The following is a 23,881-nucleotide window of genomic DNA, read 5'->3' as shown; positions in this document are numbered from 1 at the left end:
AAATTATTTTTATTTTTGGGGTTAAAAAACATTTTTTTATTTTTTTTTATTTTTTATTTTTTTTTTGGATTTAAAATAATTTTTATGGATTTGGACAGTTGCAAATATATTTATGGTAGAATCTAATGAGTCAGAATCAAAAGTAGAATTTGATAGATTGGTAGAATCTGTGATGTTCAGAAAAGAAATAAGATTATTAACGGCCAAAAGGATTAAATCTTTAAAGCGAAATTAGATTTCTCGCAGAGGTATCTGAGATGATGCGAGCGAGAGATCTAAAATGATGCGGAGAGAAGATGATCCATCGCAGAGATATCTATGATGATGCGAGCGAGGGATCTACATATCATTAAGAACGTTAAAAATAGCTGAATTATTAATAATACGTAAAATTTAACCCTCAATTGAATGACTTAGTAAGTTTAATTCAGATGATTATTATTATTATTATTATTGTTTAACATAAAAAAAAATATTTTAATTTGTTTTATTAGAATTAAATTTTTTATTTAAAAACTAATAAACACTAATTCATTATTATCAGTATAATTCATATTTACACAGTATATCCTTATTATAACTTATTATCATTTCTTTAAATTATCGTGATCTGCTACTTTCATCAAACTAAAATAATTCTTTTTTCTTTTTTTTTTTGTTCATGATTGATATCTGAATATATAAATACTCATTTTCACTATACAATAAGTCACAATTGTAAATCTTCATTATTGTTAAATGTTAGTAAATGATTTTTAATTCATTTTTCTGTTTGATAATAAGCTTGTAATACTGCTATTGAATTGAGTAGTTTTCAAATTTAAATAGAGCTCTTCATAAGGGATTATTAATAAAGTGTTTTTCTGTAATCTTTCAGCTTTGTAAAATATTCCGAAATAATTCCTAATGATCCTGTCTTTTGTTACTTTGATATAAAATAATGCTGCCTGACCAGTATGTGGAAAGAAAGGAATAGCTACAAAAAAATTTATGACAAAGAACAAGCATCACATTTATAAGTCTAAAAGAACTAGCACCAAAATCAAATAATCAATCATTGATGATTGGTCTAAAAATTACGAGTCTGACAATTCGCAGAATCTTGAATCCACTAAATAAACTGAAGTAGTTAATTATCTAATGAATCACGAGCAAGTATATTATAATAACGCGTCATATCTTAAAATATCAGCAAGAATTGCATCGTGGAATCATCATTGCTGATGTATAAATTTACACAATAGATTTATCGCATTTATTGTCAATAATGCTGTTTTAATTGTTACTAAAAAATCATGTAATGATTAATGATTATAATATTTAAAGTAATTTTATTGCTCGTTGATCAAACAAATTATTTAATTCTCGGATATTTTGTTTAAATTAAAATTTGGCGTACGTAACTGAGTACGATATATATAGTAAATCCAATGACTTTTTAAGTTGTTGTTAATAATAAATCTGAATTATAAATAGATACTGTACATAAATGCTATGTGATTTAAGTGATAATCTATAAACAACAATATCAATATTAAAAAAGATTGAATTGTTATGAAAAAAAAGGCATTTAACAAAGGACCAAATAAATTAACAAGTTAAATCATATAAAGCGATCGTAAAAAGAATGAAATTACTACTTACAGGTATTATTGTTACACCTAAATCTTTGTAGTGTATTAGCACGTATCTCATGATTTTCCGGAAAAACTTCATAAAGTCATATGATAAATTGTTACAAAGCGGACATTTCAAAATAAAATTGACCGTACGGTCCCACATTTCTGAAAAAAAAAATGTCATAAGTGATTGCTTAAATGAGATCTTTGAATACTTAGAAGATGATAAGATTTCTTTACATTCATGTCTGTTAGTTAATCGACTTTGGTGTAAGACTTCCGTTAGAATTTTATGGAGAAACGTGTGGAATTTTAAATACTCTGTTTCTTGAGTAGTATGTCCTAAGACATATTAATATATTATTAATATATTAATATGTCTTAGGACATACTACTTGTTCCAGACTAATATGTCCTAGGACAATATAGTTTATTAATTAATGTCATAGGATGTTATAGTTTATTGATTAATATGTCCTAGGAAATTATAGTTTATTGATTAATATGTCCTAGGATGTTATAACTGATAATCTATTAATTTATGTATCCTAAAGATGGGGTCTGTTTTCCCTCTCTATGACCAGTTGGTTAGTAAATATAGATGAACTGTGCGCCTATTTGGTTGCCTGTTAAAATGCGTAAAAAAAAAATTGGGTCAGGTGGCGCAGTAGATTTGCGATTAATTTTGGCTGACATTATGCCATAATTCTGGCCGATCTTTAGAGCACATGATTTGAGGATCCAGCTTGACGTCATGATGGTGACTTGGTAGTATCCTGGAACTACTGTAGAGCTGTTATGGAACTGGCAGGAAGCTAGAGTGGTTTTATTAGTTTGCCAGTTTCATGCCACTTCTATGCCAGTTTGGATGCTAAGTTATTATATCCAAAGTTCTGGCCAAAATTATTGTGCCATAGTCATGTGATACCATTCTGATACCAGAAGTCCAGAACACCCTCTGCTATATAGTATTACTAATTTTGGCTGGCATTATAATGAAGCTAACTCTGACCGATTTTTTTGGACATATAATTTTTTGGAATCTAACTTGGCGCTATGGAACTGGCAAGAAGCTAGTATAGTTTTATTAATTTGCCAGTTTCAGACCACTTATATAGGACCCCGAGCTATACATATATAGGTCAGGTGAAACTAAAATTTTTTTATATTAGCTCTACATATAGGTTTTTATTATTATTAATACGCATTCTAAGAACCTAACTTTAAAATTTTATCTAAAATAAGCAAAATGATCATTTATCTTCCTCCCAAAACATCATATATCTTTTGAATAATATCCTTACAGCCAAAATAATCAAAATAATATTTTTTTTCATTACCTAATAATTTTAAAATATTTCCATCAATTGATACTCCTGATTTACCAAAATGATAAATGATATTAGATGCTAAATGATGCGTTAAAAGATTACAACCCTTTTTCAAAATGTCACTAAACAGATCAAGATGAATAGGTAAATAAACATATAATGAAATATAAGAAATATCATTTAAATTTGTAATAGGTTCATCTATATAACAATGGTTATTGTAACCCTCAAAATATATTGCTACAACCTTTCCTATACACATAGTTTCGCCATATAGAACAAAAACATAATCACCCTTCAATAGCGGAAATTCCTTGAATATATTTGCATTTTCAATATTGGGAACTACATGTTAAAATAATTAATTAGTTAAATTCAATGATATTATAATTACAAAAAAATTTATTAAATAAAAATAAATATATTTACTTGGAATTAATTCCAATTGAATATTTCTTTTATTTGACTTCTGTTTTTGTCTTGATTTTTTTATCTCTTCTGTATATAATTGCGCTAGTGTTAAAGATATATTTTTACGATTCTCTTTCCATCTTTTTTCTCTTTGTTTAATAAATTGCTGTTCAGGATTTTTATTCTTTGTAAAGTATGCAATGAAATGGCTAGCTTTATTAGGTTGAATAGAGTTTGATGCATCCAATCTAATTGAATTTGATGCTTTTATTTTAAATTTTCGTTTAAGAGGTTTTGAACAATATGCATCATGTGATTTACGTTGATTAAGTAAAGCTTCAAATTCAAAAGTATTTTCTGGAAAGTACTGATAATCTAAATTAACTGTCATAATTTTTAGTTTAAAATTGTAAATACTTTAAAATATAAATATCTAATACTTACCACTATCACCATTATTTAAAACTGAAAATTCATCAATAATATTGAGTTGCGTTTGACCACTCTGAAATATGTTAATAGGGGAGGAATCAATATTATCATCCAAATTATTACTATTTCAACCTATTTCTCTTGATGCAATATTTATTGAAGAAGATATGTCATCATCATTTTCTTGAATGTCTTGAATATTATGTCTATTTGAGGATGGATCTGTTTCATTATATGTATATGACATTGAAACTTCATTTTCATGTGAGCCAATCGTAATAAGTGAATTATTTATATCAATAGATAAGTTTTCAGGATTTGCAGGTTGGATCATGCCAAGAAATTTTGTAAGTTCAAGTGCCAATCGATGAGAATGATGAATAGTTTGCATAATTTGTTCGTCTGTGGGCCATAATCTTAATTTTTCTAAAGACAAATCGTTTAATTAGCCTTCATTATAATCAAAAAGATACCCTATTGGAAAATAGTTATTTATAAATTAAATGTAAAAATAAATGAGTAATAAAAATAATAATTAATTAATTAAATTATAAAATTACCTTGTCTAACTGTTTTTTCTTTGTTAAAGTTTAATTTTTGATTTCATAAAGCATTATTGTATTGAGCAATTTTAGGAACCATTTGTATTAATTCAGCAAAGTTAAAATCAGCATTGATTTGACGAGCAATACCAAAGAAATGTTCACAGGGTTCAGAACTATGAAACCAAGGTAATAATGGAATTTGTGGATAGAATTCATGATGTATTTTTACCAATAAAACTATTGATTCTGCAAGAGACGTAAATATAGCAAAACTTTGATTAGCTAAAAAATTTGTTCACATCGATACAAAATCTGGATACTTTTGTACTAAAGTTTCAATATGAAATTTCCATAAATGAAGGAAAAAATAGGTAGTCATTGCCATTCGAATACGTTCAATAGGAGCAATATCACGATTGAGATAACTATCTATTAATTCTCCTATTAAAATAAATAAATAAAATATAATTTAGTACTGAATAATACTAAAGACAAGAATTATTTTCAATAAATATTTATATTAATCCATTACAAATAGATATATGGAAAATCCTTCCATATCTTGTTCAACTTTATAATCATTTCCAAGACATTGTTTAAAATTTGATGAACAGAATGTTCTATACGCGGCACCATCATCCTGCCGATCTAACTTAATAACATCATTTTTATATATTATTGAATCATGATGATTAATAAGAGGTAAAAAATGTTGAAATCATGCAGATGATGTTCCAAAAGTTAACAGACATGCTCCAGACATAATTGCATTTCGTGCAGTTTTCTTGGCATGTTTAGGATCTTGTACTCTAATTATAGGTCCAACTTCATCCAAAATAGGGCATGAAAAATTGATATTCAAAGAAGGTTCACGAACTATAAGTCTTTTTGAAGTTTGAGTATTAAGAATTGATTGTTATGCCTAAAATTCTGTAATTACTCCATCAGAACCTAATGATAAAATATGAAGATGAAGTTGCAGTGCAATTTCTTCAATCAATTTTCTATGTAACTTTTCAATATCATTAACAGTATCTGATCCTTTATTAGGAATAAGAGCAATAGCAACCAGTGGAAATTTAGGTAAAGGTATCTTTTAAAATTATTAATTAAATTAAATTAGCATTTTTTCTGAGAATTTAAATTACTGTATAATATATATTAATATAATTAATTTATTATACCTGCAAAAGATATACACGAACAACTTTAGCAATTCCATTTGATGATTTAATTATCTTTGGAATATCAGAATAAACATTTACATATGTTTCTTCTTTAGAAAAAATTGATCCAATAATACAACCAAAAGTAGAAGAATATTTCAACTGTGATTTTAATTTTGTATTATCGGTCATTGCAGCTATAAGGCCATCATATCTAATTGTATCAAGTAATTGTTTGAAACGAGCAACATTTTCAAAATATAAATCAAGATCTGTTAAATAATCTTCACTATTACGGCGTAATTTTCTAATAATTAAAAAACAGTTTATAATTGAATAAAATATTTATATTAAAGAAGTTAATATGAATATTATAAATAATACCTTAATGATTGAATTCCTCTTCCTTCTAAATTTTGACGAAATAAATCTAAAGCCCTGGAACTAATATTCCCTAAAAGGATTAAGAAACTGGTAAATTCTTCACTGTACTTCATATTTTGCTTACTTTTATTCTTAGCTTTTCGTTCAGCAGCTTCACTCATTACTTTGCAAAGTCCTGAAAAAACTGGTGCATCTTTAAATGCTCCATTTATTGCTTTATCAGCCAATATAATCCAAGAATTTGGTGTTTGATTATTTTTATTTTCATTATCATTATTAAGTGAATTCCAGATTTCGCGGAGGTCAAAATTTTGAAGATGAGATTTTAAAGGACTATTTTCCCAATAAAATTTGGGCGTAAATTTGACATTCTCTGGTAATGGTATTTTTTTTCCAATTTTATTGCAAAGGTTTGTATCAGATCGAATATAACGACATTCATTACAAACGTTACCATTTTCTGCAAATCCTGAACATGTTTTGGCATGTACTGCACAACCTACATAAATTTAAAAAATTAAAGTTTTTTGTTTTTTTTTTTGAATTTAAAAAAATATTTATATAACAATAATAACTTACTATTTTGATCAATTTGCCAAGTGGACTTTGCATATAAAGCATGATTTAATTTCCATTTTTATTTATAATTTAGTTTCTTTCGGCTAAACTTTTTAGGAAACTTGTTAGAAAATAATTCACATGCAACAATTTCTACTCGTTGAGAACTACCAAATTGTGCTGGAGTGCGTTTTATGTAATTAGAAATTTGTTCAGATTGAAGACCTTTACAAATTAAACGTTTTTCAGATTTGTTTGTATCACTTAAAAATTCATCATCTGTAAGCAAGGTATCTACATCTTCATTTATTTCTCCTTCCTCTGCCTCATCTATTTGCAACAAATCATCATCATCCATATCGTCATAAATATCTGAATCCCATTCATTATCTGAACTTTCAATACGTTGGATTTTAGTAGATTTAAAGAAATTGTAAATTGATCTATGACCTTCCTTAGCTTTACAACCAGAATTTCCAGCATGTCGGTTTAGATAATCTTCTTTCCATTTTCGGTTCAACTTAATAACTTTACCACATATGCATACCACCTTTTTTGGATGAATAATGTGGGCACAAAATTCGTGTTTTAAGAGTCTTTTTTTACTGTACTTTCACTTAAACATTAAAAGCTCTTTATAGAATGGATATTCTATAAAGGACAAAAAAAAAATTTTTTTTTTATAAATAACAAAGAATTGTGTTTTAATAGTCATATGGTAATTTCGTGGTTATTATATAAAATAAGTGAGTTTTAATCTGCTATTGATCTGCTATAAGATATAACAAAATTTCCTAATTTATATTAAAAATAAGTATCGTCAACTTCTTACTATCTTGAAATTTGGTCAAAATTATGCAAAATGAAAATCAGATCTTTTAAAAAATTTTGACGATTTTACGCAAATAAAAAATCTTACATCTGAAAAGGGTATTAAGTTGGTTACGCATCTAATTTCCTGACTTATATACTAATAGCTCGGGATCCTACTTATATGCCAGCTTGGATGCCAAATTATTATATTCAAAATTATGGCCAAAATCATAGAATAGTCAATAGTGTTAGCTGAAATTAAGCGAATTTATACTGTGCCTTATTGCGCCATAGTCACGTGATACCATTCTGATACCAGAAGCCCAGAACACCCTTTGCCATATAGTATTACTAATTTTGGCTGGCATTATAATGAAGACAACTTTGACTGATTTTTTTGGACATATAATTTTTTGGAATCTAACTTAGTGCTATGGAACTGGCAAGAAGCTAGTATAGTTTTATTAATTTGCCAGTTCAGACTACTTATATGCCAGCTTGGATGCCAAATTATTATATCCAAAGTTCTGGCCGAAATTGTGGAATAGTATTGGTCAAGCCGAAGTTGAATAAAAATTTACTGCGCCTTCAGTTTCTAGCAGGACCCCAGAAAATACTTATATAGGTAAGGTCCCAAAAATATTTTTTATTAGTAGCTCTAAGTATACTTGTAGCCGAAACCTTTTCACGTGATTTTCGGCCATGTCTTTAAATAAAAATTAAGTTAAAAAATGATAAAAATTAATCTCTACATCCAGCCGAAACTATAATATAAAGTCTATGGAGTTTCGGATGGATTTCTGGATAGTTTTTAATAATTTATTATAATTAAATTACTGAAAGTCCGAAACTCTGTCCAGCTTCATAGAGGTTTCGGCTACATGTATAGCTCTAAGCATAGGTTTTTACTATAATCGCTAAGCATTGTTAATATCTAACCTTAAAAATTATATAAAAATAAGCAAATCAATCTTCTAACCTAATTAAATTTTTATTATAACACATATAATCTATAAAATATATTTATTAATTAATATATTTTATTAAATCCAATTTTAAATATGTTGTGAAGCTAAACTAAACATAATATACAAATAGATTAACAATATTCAATTAATAAAGTTAATAAACAGTAAAAGAAAAATTCGAAATTAATACTATTACAAAAAATGTAAATTTCTCCATAAGTATTATACTTACACCCATAAAAATTAATATGTAGGTAGTTTCGACCTTGCTGAACAATTTTCAATTAATTTAGAAAGTCGATTTCATTTGACCAAAGAGGTGTAATTACGCTCTGAAGTTGTAAATGGAGAAATGAAAAATTCGGAAGTTAGTACCGTTATGAAAAATGCACTTTTCTCCATAAGTATTATACCCACACTCATGAAAATTAATATATAAGTAGTTTCGACCTTGCTGAACAACTTTCAATTAATTTAGAAGGTCGATTACATTTGACTGAAGTGGTGTAATTACGCTCTGAAGTTATAAACGAAAAAGTGAAAAATTTAAAAGTTATTACCGTTAAAAAAAATATGCTTTTCTATATAAATATCATACTTAGCCTTATGAAAATTAAAATACAAGTAGATTTAACTTGCTGAACAAACTTACTTAAGCATAAAAGATAATTTGATATAACCAAAGTGGTGAGTATTGAAATTATATTTAAAGTAAAACATATTTATAGTAATTTTACTATTTAACAAAATAAACATGTATAATATAGTAATTTTATATTAAAAATAATACACTGAGTTTAATAAAAATTAAAAAGATACTATTGGCAGATAATTAATAAAACATTGAAAAAAAAATGAAATTTCATCAAAAAAAAATTTTTGTTTATGTATTTATATAAAATTGTGAAATGTAGTACAAAATTAACACTTACCGTTAGTGAAAATAAAATAAAAATTAATTATAAATTCAATATATAATATTTTAAAAAGTTATATAAATATGAAAAATAAGCAACTAAAAACTCTTAGTATTTTAAAATAATACCAAAAATATGCAATTTAATTATCTTACATAGTATAAAATTTTCTTAAAATTAAGCATTATAAAATTCTTACATCATAAAACTTTACTATGTTGGCTAAGCACCTTGGTACCTTACATATACTGTATAAGCATTTTCTGGGTCCTTTTCTAGCACTTTCCTGTTACTTTCTTGCAACTTTCTCGTTACTTTCAAAGAATATTCAGAGTTCAGTCTGGTAAATCAGTTGGTTGGAGGTTTAGAGATGCCCATTTGATTGCCGGATGAGGCATAAAGTGCTGAATTTGCAATCTATCTATTTGCTGAAGATGTGTTGCAATTCATTCACTTACTCTTTGATTGCTAATAATGAGGTATGAAGTGCTGAATTGGTGACCCAGATGCGCAATTCCATCTATGACCCTTTTGATTGCCAAGAATGAGGCACAAAGTGCCAAATTGATTCAGAATTTACAGCTTTTATACTTTTTTTTAGTGTATTCTCCTGAACCTTTTTGCCTTTCCGATCTCTTTCCTGCCTATCGCTAGTAGTATCTATAAGCATAACTTTCTATTTTCTTTCCTATATATTATTCTACCTGTAAATACTACTAAATCTATACCCTAGTTTTCACCCTTGCGTTTCTCGAACTCTTTCCTGTATAGTTACTACTCTGGGATACTTTAGGGTACTACTATATCAATTACTTTTAGGCATTATTATATTGATTACTTTGGGTACTACTACTGACCCAATACTTTACTAGCGATCATATAGATTTTTTATTTGAACTTTACAAGTTTCTTTGTTATTTTATACTGTTTTCTTGCATATACATCATGCTTCTTGCGCAAAAAAAACCCAGGCTGAGCCCTAAAACAATAAATGAAGCAATCAGGCTCTTTTCAGGGTTAGCGGACCTTAACTATGAGTCTGATTATAATGATCATATATACTTTCAATATTTGTCTAATAATAAAAATGATATCTTTCTTCTAGCCCTATAAAAAATATATATACGGTTAGTATACTGTATTTTCGTATTTTGCGAACAGTATATTTATAGTATTATTACCGTATGATTACAGTATTTTCACATACTGTATATATTCGGTATTCTGCACACCGTATCATATATACGGTTTGCGTACAGTATATTTTTCCAGTTTTACCCGTATGTTTTATACTTGTAAACAGTAGAAAAACTGTATGTTTTATACTAATAAACAGTATATTGTTTTATATTTTATATTGCGAACAGTATACTTTTCCAGGATAAACCGTATATTTTATACTGATAAACAGTACTTTTTTCCAGTTTAAACTGCATATTTTGTACTGATAAATAGTATATATTATTCAATTAAATCGTATATTTTATATTTGCAAACAGAATTTAAAATGCATTTATAATCAATAAAATTTTTATTAAATAATATTAAATATACAAATATTTTTTATAAATAATATAAATAAAAAACTAGTATAAAATAATATACTATTTGTAAAAAAAATAATATTAGCAAAATATAAACAAAAAAAAAGAAATTTAATTAGTAATATTATAATATTATCATTATTTTAAATATAAAAAAGGAATAATAAAAGGTTAGTAAAAAAAAAGAAACTTAATTAGTAATATTATCATTATTTTAAATATAAAAAAGAAATAATAAAAAGTTAGTAATATTATTAATATATTAGTTAGATATAAAAAAGTAATAAAACGATAGTAGTAATGTTAGTAATATATTAAAAAAATTAAATAAAATACATAAAAGTAAAAAAAAATATAATTAATATATGTTAACATATAATATTAATATAAAAATAAAAACATAAAAAGGTGTACATATAGTTGTTTAATTAATATTGTTAAAATTCACCATTACAATTCCAGAGAGATATTAGCAAAAGTAATTGTTAATTGATATACGTGCGTATCACTTTTTGTATAATTAGTAGTTTAGTACAAATATATATATTGTATATTATCAAAATAAGTTTTTTATTTAATTTTTATTATTATATGTTAAAATAGTTTTGGTATTCATTTTTATTGTCTTTTTTTTTCTAAAAAAAAGAAGAGAAAACAAAAAATAAACAATAACGTGTTATTAATGCATGTGATCAGCGATCAGCTGAATTTTAATTGGTTAAATATAGAAATGCGAAAATTAAAAAGCAGAAGTATTTTTTTAAAATTTAAATCATACAGATTGTTTTTAAAGTTCAATTAGTAATTTAAAAGTTCTTTTTTTTAATAAGAAAATTTGTAAAAATTTTTTTTAATACTGCTTAATTTTTAAATTAAAGCCTTAATACTAAATTAGTTAAATTAGAATTAAGAAAAATTTGTAAGAATTTTCTTTGATACTGCTTAATTTTTAAATTAAAGCCTTAATATTAAATTAGTTAAATTAGAATTAAGCAGTATTAAGAAAAATTCGCAAGAATTTTCCTTAATACTGCTTAATAGTTAAATTAGAATTAGGGCTTACACATATTATGTAATTATTATAGGGGGGAGGGGGTAGTTAAAATTTTACGTTACACTTATTTAAATCATATGATTTATAAATATTATAATTTGATTGGTTATGAAATCTAACGGGGGGTAAGGTTTATAATAAAATGAATATTACGTGATATGTGTAACTCCCCTTAACATATGGGCTGATTTATGGAATTAAGTTTTTATATTCAAAAAACTAACTTTATTAAGCAAATGCAAATACAAGTTACATGAAAATGATAGATTCACACCAGTTGACATAAATAAAATTGATTTGATTATATTATTTTTTGATTTTTTTTAATAATATCATTAAAATTAAAAAATTTAAATATAATTGTCATGACAAAATATTGAATAACTTAACGTGTATCTGTGCTAGATGAATGAATTTATATTCATTAGAAAGAGGTAATCAAGAGCTATCTATAAACCAAATATCGCATAAATTGAATCACAAGTTGCTGAATAATTACGTTCAATATATTTGTTTTTAACTTTTGACTTTGATCGTTAATATCTTCACATCTAGTAATTCAATTTGAATGATCTTTTTTCGTTCAGGTAGTTTAGGTTCTGGCCTTTCATATGAATATAAATATATGTGTTTACATGTATTTACGCTGATATATTAACGATTTTGTTAATTGAATAAAACTCTGATACAAAAATTTTTAAAATTATAATTCTTACCAAAAGATAATCTTTACAGGTATTATTGAGCTCTTTTTACTTTACTTAACAAGGTTTTATTTGCTATTTCTGTTTTAAATTGAATAAATTAATAAAATCAATTTTAAAAAGTAATTAACAAGTAGAATAAAATCAGTATAGTAAAAAACAAAAAAAAACATCTCAAAAACTCTAAAGCATAACTCACATTTTTATTTTGTATATTTTTACTAAAAAAAGAAGGAACTAAGGTTAAAAATAAATGAAAAAAGATTTTTCTTATTAATATAAATTATTAATATTTGTTTTCTTAATTATTGATTAAAAAAAACCTGCTATATATGCCTATAAACTTTTCTAAGTCACCTAACAAAAATCTGATTGAAAAGTGATTGAAAAGTGATTGAAAAGTGATTAAAAAAGAAAGTAGTTGCCATTGTTATTTTTGAATAAACGTTAAAAAATTTTTTTTTATTTTTTGATAGATTTAGATCATCTGATTATGTAATACATATAATTTAAGCTTGTGAAACATAATTCTTGTTAAAATGTGCAAATCTTTATGAAAATCTTAATTTTGGCTAATTCCACAAATTGGCGAATATAAGCAGTATTAAGAAAAATTCGCAAGAATTTTCCTTGATACTGCTTAATTTTTAAATTAAAGCCTTAATACTAAATTAGTTAAATTAGAATTAAGCAGTATTAAGAAAAATTCGCAAGAATTTTCCTTGATACTGCTTAATTTTTAAATTAAAATCTTAATACTAATTTATAAAAATGATTTATAATTGAGTTTTGAATTTAGTATTATCAATCAGACTTTGAACTTAAAAATTAAACAGTATTAACAAAAATTCTTGTGAATTTTTAATAATTGTGATTTTACATCAGTGAGTTTTAGGGTAGTATATATTAGTGGATACTAGTATTGTTTGATGCTTTAAAGTGTAGAAAAACTTACGTCAAATAAATAAAAACTGGCAAAAAAATCAGATAGCCAATTTTTGGCTATATTTGTCCGATTTGTAACTTTTTGTAGCTGATTTTTTAGTAATTAGTACGAATTGACAAAAATTGGATATGCCAATTTTTAAATTGCATATTCAAATCGGATTGCTGATTTTAGCTATATTTGTCTGATTTGTGACTTTTTACAGCCGTATTACCAATTCTTAACTACATTTTTCAGTTTTTTCACTATACAAAAAAATTGTATATACTGTACATTATGAAATATATATTTTTATAAAAAATTATATTGTAATATTGAATTAAATTTTAAAAAATATTTTATTAAGCAATATTAAATAAAAAACTAATCTTAAATAATTAAATTTTAAACAAAATACATTTAAGAATATAAATTTACTTGTAATTCAATGTAATATGCACAATTATAAAAATTAATAATTCCACAAATATTAACTGTACCTTCATTAAAATAAATATTCAAGTAGATTCTAAGCTGCTGAACAATTTTCAATTAATAAATGAAGTCGATTTGCTTTGGCTAAAGTGCTCAAAATACGCTCTGAAGTGACAAAATGGAAAAAATAAAATTCGTGAATGAGTACCATTGTGAAAATCGGGAATAACTCATCAAGTATTAACTGTACCTTCGTAAAAATTAATATCCAAGTAGATTTTGACATGCTGAACAACTTTCAATTAATATAAGAAGTCGATTTACTTTGGCTAAAGTGCTCAAAATACGCTCTGAAGTGACAAAACGGAAAAAAATAAAATTCGTGAATGAGTACCGTTGTGAAAATTGTGAATAACTCATCAAGTATTAACTGTACCTTCGTGAAAATTAATATTCAAGTAGATTTTGACATGATGAACAATATTCAATTAATAAATGAAGTCGATTTGCTTTGGCTAAAGTGCTCAAAATACGCTCTGAAGTGACAAAATGGAAAAAATAAAATTCGTGAATGAGTACCGTTGTGAAAATCGTGAATAACTCATCAAGTATTAACTGTACCTTCGTAAAAATTAATATCCAAGTAGATTTTGACATGCTGAATAACTTTCAATTAATATAAGAAGTCGATTTACATTGGCTAAAGTGCTCAAAATACGCTCTGAAGTGACAAAACGGAAAAAAATAAAATTCGTGAATGAGTACCGTTGTGAAAATTGTGAATAACTCATCAAGTATTAACTGTACCTTCGTGAAAATTAATATTCAAGTAGATTTTGACATGCTAAACAACTTTCAATTAATATAAGAAGTTGGTTTACTTTGGATAAAGTGCTCAAAATACGCTCTGAAGTGACAAAACGGAAAAAAATAAAATTCGTAAATGAGTACCGTTGTGAAAATCATTAATAACTCATCAAGTATTAACTGTACCTTCGTGAAAATTAATATTCAAGTAGATTTTGACATGCTAAACAACTTTCAATTAATATTAGAAGTTGGTTTACTTTGGATAAAGTCTCAAAATACGCTCTGAAGTGATAAAATGAAAAAAATAAAATTCGTAAATGAGTACTGTTGTGAAAATTGTGAATAACTCATCAAGTAATAACTGTACCTTCGTGAAACTTAATATTCAAGTAGATTTTAACCTGCCAAACAACTTACAATTAATATAAGAAGTTGATTTACTTTGGCAAAAGATCTCAAAATACGTTCTGAAGGTAAAAAAATTTGTAACTTAAGGCCACACAAATTCGAATTTTCGGTTCACTTCACCCGGCCGGGTCACTTTTTCAAATTTCAATAAAAAAAAGTTTATATATAAAAAATTTATCACGTGATCAGGACGTAAATTTATTGGTGGGTAAGTTTATCACGCAGCTGAGAACTTCTAGAGCGAAAATAAATTCCTCCCTTTTAAAAGTCAACCAATCAAATATCACGATTTTATATATAAACTTTTTTTACTAATAAACAATAAACCCCGGGTCCCCGGGTCGATTTTAAATTTCAATGTTACGTGAACCGAAAAATTGAATTTGTGTGGTCTAATACTACTGTATTATATAAAAAATGTAAATAATTCCAAAAATATTAACTGTACTTTTATGAAGATTAATATCTTAACAGTTTTAAACTTACTGAACTACTTTTAATTAAAAGAATAAGATTTACTTTAACCAAAATGCTTAAACCATACTTTGAAATATGTGTAAAAAAAATATAATATTTGTTTATATTTTAAATTATGAGTTATTTAATTTAAATGTGTTTATATTTAAGAAAAAAAATATTTTAATTCTATTTTATAAAGTATTTAAAAAGTATTTTAGTAAAGTTTTTGAGGCAAAAAAATAATTATAACTGAAATAAAAAAAAAAAATCTAAGTTAATAAATAAATATTAAACCGTTGTCACCCCCGTCTGCCACCCGGCGGTAAACAAAGTTCCCTGCTTCTGTTATATGTGCTCTCAGCGAAACATTAATATTCTTGCTTGGTTTAGTTTTATTACTACTTAACTTTCAAATTGCGATAGCTCTCGCCACGATATTTCATCCATTATCTTCTTTCAAAATACGATAGTTTTCTTTACACAAGTTTATATTTTATTCATTTCATAATTCTTGTTATGACATTAAATTCACCATGAATTTGTCCAATTAAAATTAATTAAGCGAACATTACAGTAAAGTTTAGGGCAAACCTATTACCTTTAAAATAACATTACGCTTTACTAACAATTAATTAAACAAAATTACTTTTTCATCATAAGAAAATAGTAACAAAAACAATCGAAACAATTAATTTTCATATAAAGGGTATTTTATTTATTCTTCATAAAATTCACAATTAACTAATTTACTTAAAGTTTTACATCGTATCTGACGACTGTGGAATTCACTTCCCATTCCGCTCCTATTTAAACCAACTTTCTTATTCTTTCTTTTCCTACTTCTTATTTCTTTCTAATATTTTATATGTTATCTTTTATGCGCTATCTTATATGCTATTTTATATGTTATCTTTTCTAATATGTTATACTATTTTAATATGCTATCTTTTCTTTAAAATAAAATAATCTTTCAAATATTATATCGTAAAGATCCATCTTTTGTGGCTGTGCTATCTTTTCTTTAAAATAAAATAATCTTTCAAATATTATATCGTAAAGATCCATCTTTTGTGGCTGTGCTATCTTTTCTTTAAAATAAAATAATCTTTCAAATATTATATCGTAAAGATCCATCTTTTGTGGCTGTGCTATCTTTTCTACTGCGTCTCGTCAGCTATTCTTCTACTGCGGCTGCAGTTCATCAATATTTTACATGTTCCTATTTTTTTGTTCCTTTAATTCGCTATCCTTCCTTTTTATATGATTTATCATTTGTGGCTTATGATTACTCCTCCTAATTGTTCCTATTGTTGAACTTGATAAACTGGTTGCTAAACCACATCGATCGACTCCCTACTTGATCTATTGGTTCTCCGTTAATCATTTAATAAACATTACATCATGTAGATCATTCCTTCTCCTAAAAGTTTATCCTTTCCGGTTAATTTTATCCAATCATGTGACTTTCTATCGTTTGATCTTTTATTCCATATTATTCCTCCATATTATGCGATTACTCCAGTATCTATGGCTACACCGTAATACATAATCACATGTTATATATTAAAATTAGAAATTTTATATTAAAATCGAAAAATCCTATTACAAATAGCCAAAAATCGGCAATTTCATGTTAAAAATCAGAAATATTATATTAAAATCAAAAATATTTATTAAAATTGGAAATATTATATTAAAATTGCCAAAAAATCAGACAGCCATATTAAAAAGGGCAAAAATCTGATTTTTATTTATTTGACCTGTGTATATCTGTAGAAAATACGTTATAAACGTATGAATTTTAATATACTGTAGAATAATACGTATACCGTATCCTTCATTTACAATATTTTTGTGAACCGTATACAAAATACTGATATACAGTAGAAATGGTATACGTTATAGACATATGAATTTAATATACCGTATCACACAGTATGTTTACCGTATACTTTATTGTATTTTTTACTAAACACATTTTGCAAACAGTATACATTATACTGATATGCCGTATGTAAAAATGCGAACTGTATCAAAAATACGTATATACAGTGTAAAAACCGTATACATATTTTTTATAGGGTAGGCGTCTATCATCCTGAAGAGATTTATTCAAAATATATTATTCAGGTAGCAGGAAAGGGTTTTACGGTAATTGATCATCCATCTAAAGTTTATGGATTTTCTGATATTCACAAATGCATTGATAGGAATCTGCCTCTTCGCCTGGTTTTAGATATTGATGCAAGGCAGTATTCTGATCCCATGAATTTTGAACTTCCTTCTTTAGATGAATATAAAATTTCTTGCAAAAATTTATTATCCAGAATCTTAATTGCACTGATATTATAAATTCTGATTTAAATCATTTCATAATATTAGATGCATTTGCTTTAGCCAGTTTGTCTAATGCTAATAAATGCAATTGGCATATTTGTATCCTTATACCCATTTTATTGATTATAGAGACCTTGAAGGTTTTGTAAAAAAAGTTGCTGATAGAGTTGGAAAACCATACTCAGTTTTTATTGATTTTGACCTTTATAAATCTTGCTTCAGCCTTCGTCTTCTTGGAAGACAACGTCAAAAAGACTTTTCTGATATTAATGTTGCTTGAGATGAACTTGATTGCGTAGCTTATACAAATACAGTAGAGGCAAAAATATCGTTCGAGATTACAAGCCATTTCGATATAGTCATAGCCATTACAAATATCGTCACTCCAATTCATGTTGAAGCTCTTGCATAAATGCTTTACCGAATTCGTGACTGTTCTCGTTGTATTATTTTCATGTTCTATCAGAAAAATTTTAATGAGCTTTTTCGCCCACCAGGCCGTGAGAATATTTGAGCAGAACTTGCAAGTGCTTGGCCTAATAATTTACCCACAGCAATAAAAGGACATTGTAAATGGAATAATAATACCATTTCTTATAAAGTTAATGAGTTTCTGGCTGTAATAACATTCATTGAAGTCAAGCATCAGAAATGTCTTTCTGCAAGATATTTTATTGAAAAGCTTTGTAGTCTTATAGTCAGTACAGGTGCTTCTTTCTAACTTATAAAATGGATGAAAACTGAGAAGTTATAGAAAATCATAAAAAAGTTTGCAATGAGATTAGGGTTGAAGCATTAGTTATCAAAAATACGGATTTTAACGCAATTGCTACTTTCTAGAATCTTAGTCCTGAAGAAGCTGAAGTTCTTAAATTTGACCAAAAACGTTTTATTGCAGATACTATGGCACTTAAACGTTTTTATATGAGGAATCTTTATTGCAAAGACATGAGTATCGAGGATTGGAATAATATTTGCAATAGAAAATTCATTGAAAATTTTAGTTCACCTGAATCTCAGAAGCATTTCTTACAATTGTCTTATTTTCGAAGGCAAGGTCATAATGAAGAGAGCGTAATGAAAGGATTGAAAGTTGAAGAAAATATACAATGGGAATTTGCCTGCTATAGAGCTGAAAAGAATCTGAAAAAATTAGTAGCAGTCTTACCAAGCATTTTGACAGATAAAATTTGCTCCAAATTATATAAAACATATAAGAAAGAAACTGAAAATGAATCATAGCAATTACCAAAAGCTGTGATAAATATGTTAGCAGAACCTTAAGCCTCTGATTTCAAGCCTATCATTACCTTCAAAGCCAAACCTGATCCAGAATTAATTATTAAGTCTGTCTTAAAGCATTTCACATACTTAAAATTCTGAAATAGTTTTAGAAGAATTGATAATTATAATTTTGCATTACCTCAGCCGTAGAACTCGCCATGCCCTATTTGCAATGGAAAACATGGGAATTATGGATTACATGGCTCATGGTATAGAAATGAAACAGAATATTGTCTTACTTACTTCACTTCAGGCAATAAATTCAAAGTCGCAATTGTGGCTTAGACCGATCATGTGAGATCGATCACCTGAAATGTGCAGAATAAGGGCTGTGTGACAGCAAATTTATGTATCAGTTGTTTCGACAATGTTTTTATTTCATAAATTTTATAAATAAAGTACTTACCGTATATAGCGGGCCACAGTACCCCGGGTATCTTGCAAAAATCGGGGTTTGACCCTGTACCCCCGGGTACTAAACAAAGCCTAAAAATTCTGTTTTTTGCGAATATCTCACGATCTACCAGTCCAATTTGAACGATCTTTTTTTTATTTTGAAGAGTTCAATGAGAGCTATCAAACAAAAAAATGATGGCTCAAATCTGATCACTAAATCACGAGATAATTGTAAAATATCCCCCCGGGTACTATACAATTCTATGAAATTTTTCAAGGGGGGTACTATGCATAGGGGTACTATGGCCCGCGATATACGGTATATATACAATAAAAAAATATTACAAATCATTTATGTTGTTGTAAGCTAAAAGCATTTCCATATTTGTCTCATTTGTACGAGATGATGTCACTATTGACAGATTAGGTGAGTAGTGGGAATTAGGGGGCTTTTTTGGCTATACAAGAAAGCATTCTGAATTAATTTTACTTTGTTAATACTATCATAGAATTGATTCACTTCTAAATAATGGGTAAGCTCATTAAAATCAAATATTCTTTAGTCTTCCTATTAATGACGATTATAAAGTTTAACTGAGCATCATAAACATGATCGTATTTTTCAAAATTTTGCAGTTGTAGATATTGCTTTGGATTGGCCATGAACAGGTGGTTTTCATTATGAGATGGGCGAGTATGAAAGTAGTACTAATTCTGATTCAATTTTTATAGTAACATTTGTGATACAATATAAATGGCAGGCCTGTGCAATAAATGAATTTCTCGCATATAGTGAGCTTTTTGCAAATAAAATTTTTTTATCATACTTGTCCTCACATACGCTAGTTTGCACCAATAAACATTCCACAAAAAAACAAAAAATACTATATAACTCAAACATGTCTCACTTTATTCTGTCTTGTCAAAAGCAATACACTCACAAACGCTTTCGAAGTTGATATTAAGAAGAACAAATCTATTAGCAAGCTCAAGGATGCTATAAAGGCGAAAAAGTATAAAACTTTCACTAACGAACTCAAACTTTGGAAGATAGAAATACCTGAAATCTATGATTAGGAGTATTTACCATATAATTCCCGTCAAAAAATTGTTCTTGAGCTATACATTTGGCGAATTTGGTTAAGAAGAGAACTGGTGTTCATAATAGTTTTTTAGAATTAAAAACGCATAAATTATTATTTACGTACTATGATTTTGCGTCAAACTTTGATCTGAAGTATCCCTGTAGATTAAATTTTTTGCTCATGCAGATATTTCAATGGTGCATATCAGGGGAAATATATTAGATCGTAAGTGCATGTTTTTCTAAGTTCAAAAACATTTTTTAAGAATAACTTCTGATCTACTCAACTGATTTTTAGGATCTTTTTTTTATTTGATGAGAATAACAAGATCTATCAAACAAAAAAAACTCTACAGCTACTAGATCACGTGATGGAAACTTTTTGGTTCGAACTGAATCCAAATCAAATTGAATCTGCAGAGCGAAAATCTGATTTGTACGGAACACTATGAGATCATATTTATAAGAGAAATTTCAGAATAAACTATATAACGAGTTTACGACTTACGTTTTAATTCATTGATGGCACAATTTTATGAGAAAAATGGATTATATATGGAACAAAAAAATTCTGTATGAGTTGATCCAGATAATAAAGCTACGTGGATTACTTATAAAATTAAAGGTATAGCGAAACTTTTCAACATTCCATATGACAAGTGGAGAAGTGTGATCGCTCAAGAAGACGCTATGTTAATTGTAAAGAAAAATATAAAAAGTATGTATATCTTGGTCTAATACAGATACTTAGTTATGTTAAATTTAAACTTAATTATTGCTAGACAAATGTTCCTCTGAGATAAAGACTGACGCCAGGAATGATATTTCTCATATTATTGGAAAATGGTTTAAACTTTTAATGGATGAATATAATATAGGTTTGGAATCTATTAAACAAGCGAAAAATATCAGCTGGTTATACAACAAAATTAAAAATAATCATGCAGTTCAGTCGAGAGTTTCCAACTTAGTTAGAGGTCATGGGATGGAAATTGAAGAATTTGAGATGTTGTTTTCATATAAATTAGAAAGAAACGAGAAGGGTCACTGAGCCTCTCTAAACAGAGGTGCAATAGCATTAGTACGTTTTCAGCAATTACAGCATGTTCTTAGAATATTGCACTTAGCACTTGATCAACCACAGGGCTTTCTGGAAGCATTTGAAAAATGTGCAGAATGGATATATGTCATCGGGCTGGTAGTGCGCCTCGCTACGCTCCTCCCACCTCGGCCTCACGGCCTCGCAGTACCTACATCCCCCTTCGTGGGGCAGGTTTACCTGCCACAGTACCATGGTCTGCCACGGTATTTTTCCACTTATTTTTTTTTCTACATTTTTTCTTATATATAACTTACTATGACAACTATGGCAGCTATGGCAGACTACTTAAAAACGGAATAAAAATGCGAATAAAGCCGAAATCAGACAGAATCTCCTGCCATAGTACCTGCCATAGTACAACAAACCTTATAATAATACTATGGCATCCTTAGTCAGCCCCTCAAACCCCAAAACCCGATTCACGTTATGATTACCATTTATATACTCACCTAGACCCCCAAGTATGACCCCCTATGTCCTGAACTATGGCACCCGAACTATGACCACTTGCCCCCGTCAGAAAAAATATATTCGGCAATTGAAGATTAGGTAACTATAAATTAGTACTCGATTTGATATAACAAAAAATGGCATATACTGTAAAAAAGTTGGCAGGAATCTTTGGCTGCACAGTCCCTGATCTTATGGGTATCAATAGGGAGATTCTAAAAAGCCACCAAAACCCGCACGCAGTATCAGTAATCCCCGAACTTGTAGGCCATATCCTGGAATGTATTCCAAGTATCAATTTTGGACCGCATCTTCTAGAAGTCAGCCCAATCTGGAGAGCCGAAGCTGAACAAGTACTCTGGAAGCGGCATAAAGAAGCTGAGGAGGTATACAAACAGGCAGTAGACTACTACAGAGAGGCCATTGACAATTTCAATGAAGCCGATCAGAAAAAATACACTAGATTCGCAGGAATGGTGGCAGTAGAAAAAGCCCTCCTCAGATGTGGCTTTATAACGCAAGAGTCTAACTGGGAGAAATGGACTCAAATAACGTATAACATCTAATTGCTTAAGGAAGGTCGTATTCTTGATGACTCGGATGATGAATCAGATGATGGAGAGGTATCTCTCGATGACTCAGATGATGAGGAATACTTTTAGAAGGCGGTACTAATCCGTCTTTCTCTTTTTTGCCTCCTTAAGGCATTTATCAATACATTGTTTACACGCGTCATCAGCCTCTAAAATTTTTTGCCCGAGTTTTTTGCATTGCCGATTATACGCCGTTTGATGTCTTTTAGCCGCGGTTTCTTTTTTCTTCTCCTTGGTTTTTTTTTGATAACCCAGTCTATCCCAGTAAAAGTATTCTTATGCATCCCACAAACTACACAGTCACCATGTAAATGATAGCGGCCATTTGTGGTCATATCTTGTATTTCACTAGCAGTCTCAGTTTCCTTCTTACACTTTAGGTAATAAAATCGTGTCATCTTAAGATTTGAAGTCCGAAATCTTTCCTTTAATTTGTCGTAATATGTCACATTTAGAGAATTACTACAAGTACTACAGTCTATCCGGAATACCGGCACGAATTTTAAAAGGTGAGGAGCACTACAACCTATACAAAAAGCCCCTAAAGGAGAAGTCATCAGAGCGTCCACGAGTAGTTGTATGGAAACCAAATGCAATGCATCAGGCAGATCTCGCAGAGGTGTCAGTCGACCCCAAAGGATTCCACTATTTCCTCGTAGTGGTAGAAGTCACGGGTAAACGAGTTGACGCAGAACCCCTAAAGGATAAAACTGCAAATAGGGTTCTCAATGGATTTGTTAAAATCTACAGAAGAAATCGCATTAAGCCACCAACACATCGAATAGAGACAGACTCTGGATCAGAATTAACCAATGATCAGGTACGTGATTTTTTCCTGAACAGCCTAGGGGTGATGATGAGGTTTGGAGATCCGGGAAGATACAAACAGCAGTCATATGCCGAACGAGCTATCCAAGCTATTCAAGAACCTCTTCTCAAACGAATGGTGGCACAGGAGTTGAAGACCGGGGTGACATCCGTGGAATGGTCAGAAGATTTCCATGATCATCAGCAAGTTTGAAAAGTGTTGATTCACACCAGTATACGCGTTGATCAACACCAGCTAGTTGTTCAACACGTTTTACAATATTAATCAACACCCGTATACTGGAGTATACCAACGCATAATGTTAATATACGCGTCATTCAACT

General features: G+C 28.3%; 2 protein-coding genes across 2 annotated transcripts; both read left to right on the top strand.

The window, feature by feature from the left end:
• Positions 1-18,723: 18,723 nt before the first annotated feature.
• On the top strand, positions 18,724-19,062 carry OCT59_011890 (uncharacterized protein; the record flags this gene model as incomplete). Its single annotated transcript, XM_025332591.2, has 1 exon — positions 18,724-19,062. One exon carries the CDS (start codon positions 18,724-18,726, stop codon positions 19,060-19,062), a length of 339 nt encoding a protein of 112 aa, XP_025170014.2.
• Positions 19,063-21,274: 2,212 nt separating this feature from the next.
• OCT59_011889 (uncharacterized protein) lies at positions 21,275-21,635 on the top strand (the record flags this gene model as incomplete). Its single annotated transcript, XM_066134093.1, has 2 exons — positions 21,275-21,302; positions 21,367-21,635. 2 exons carry the CDS (start codon positions 21,275-21,277, stop codon positions 21,633-21,635), a joined length of 297 nt encoding a protein of 98 aa, XP_065989392.1.
• Positions 21,636-23,881: the final 2,246 nt, after the last annotated feature.

This window comes from Rhizophagus irregularis, chromosome 2, assembly GCF_026210795.1.
Source record: "Rhizophagus irregularis chromosome 2, complete sequence".
In the NCBI taxonomy this organism is placed as follows: Eukaryota; Fungi; Glomeromycota; class Glomeromycetes; order Glomerales; family Glomeraceae; genus Rhizophagus; species Rhizophagus irregularis.
Note: the sequence above shows the minus strand (reverse complement) of the source record. Positions and strands in the feature narration are given on the sequence as shown.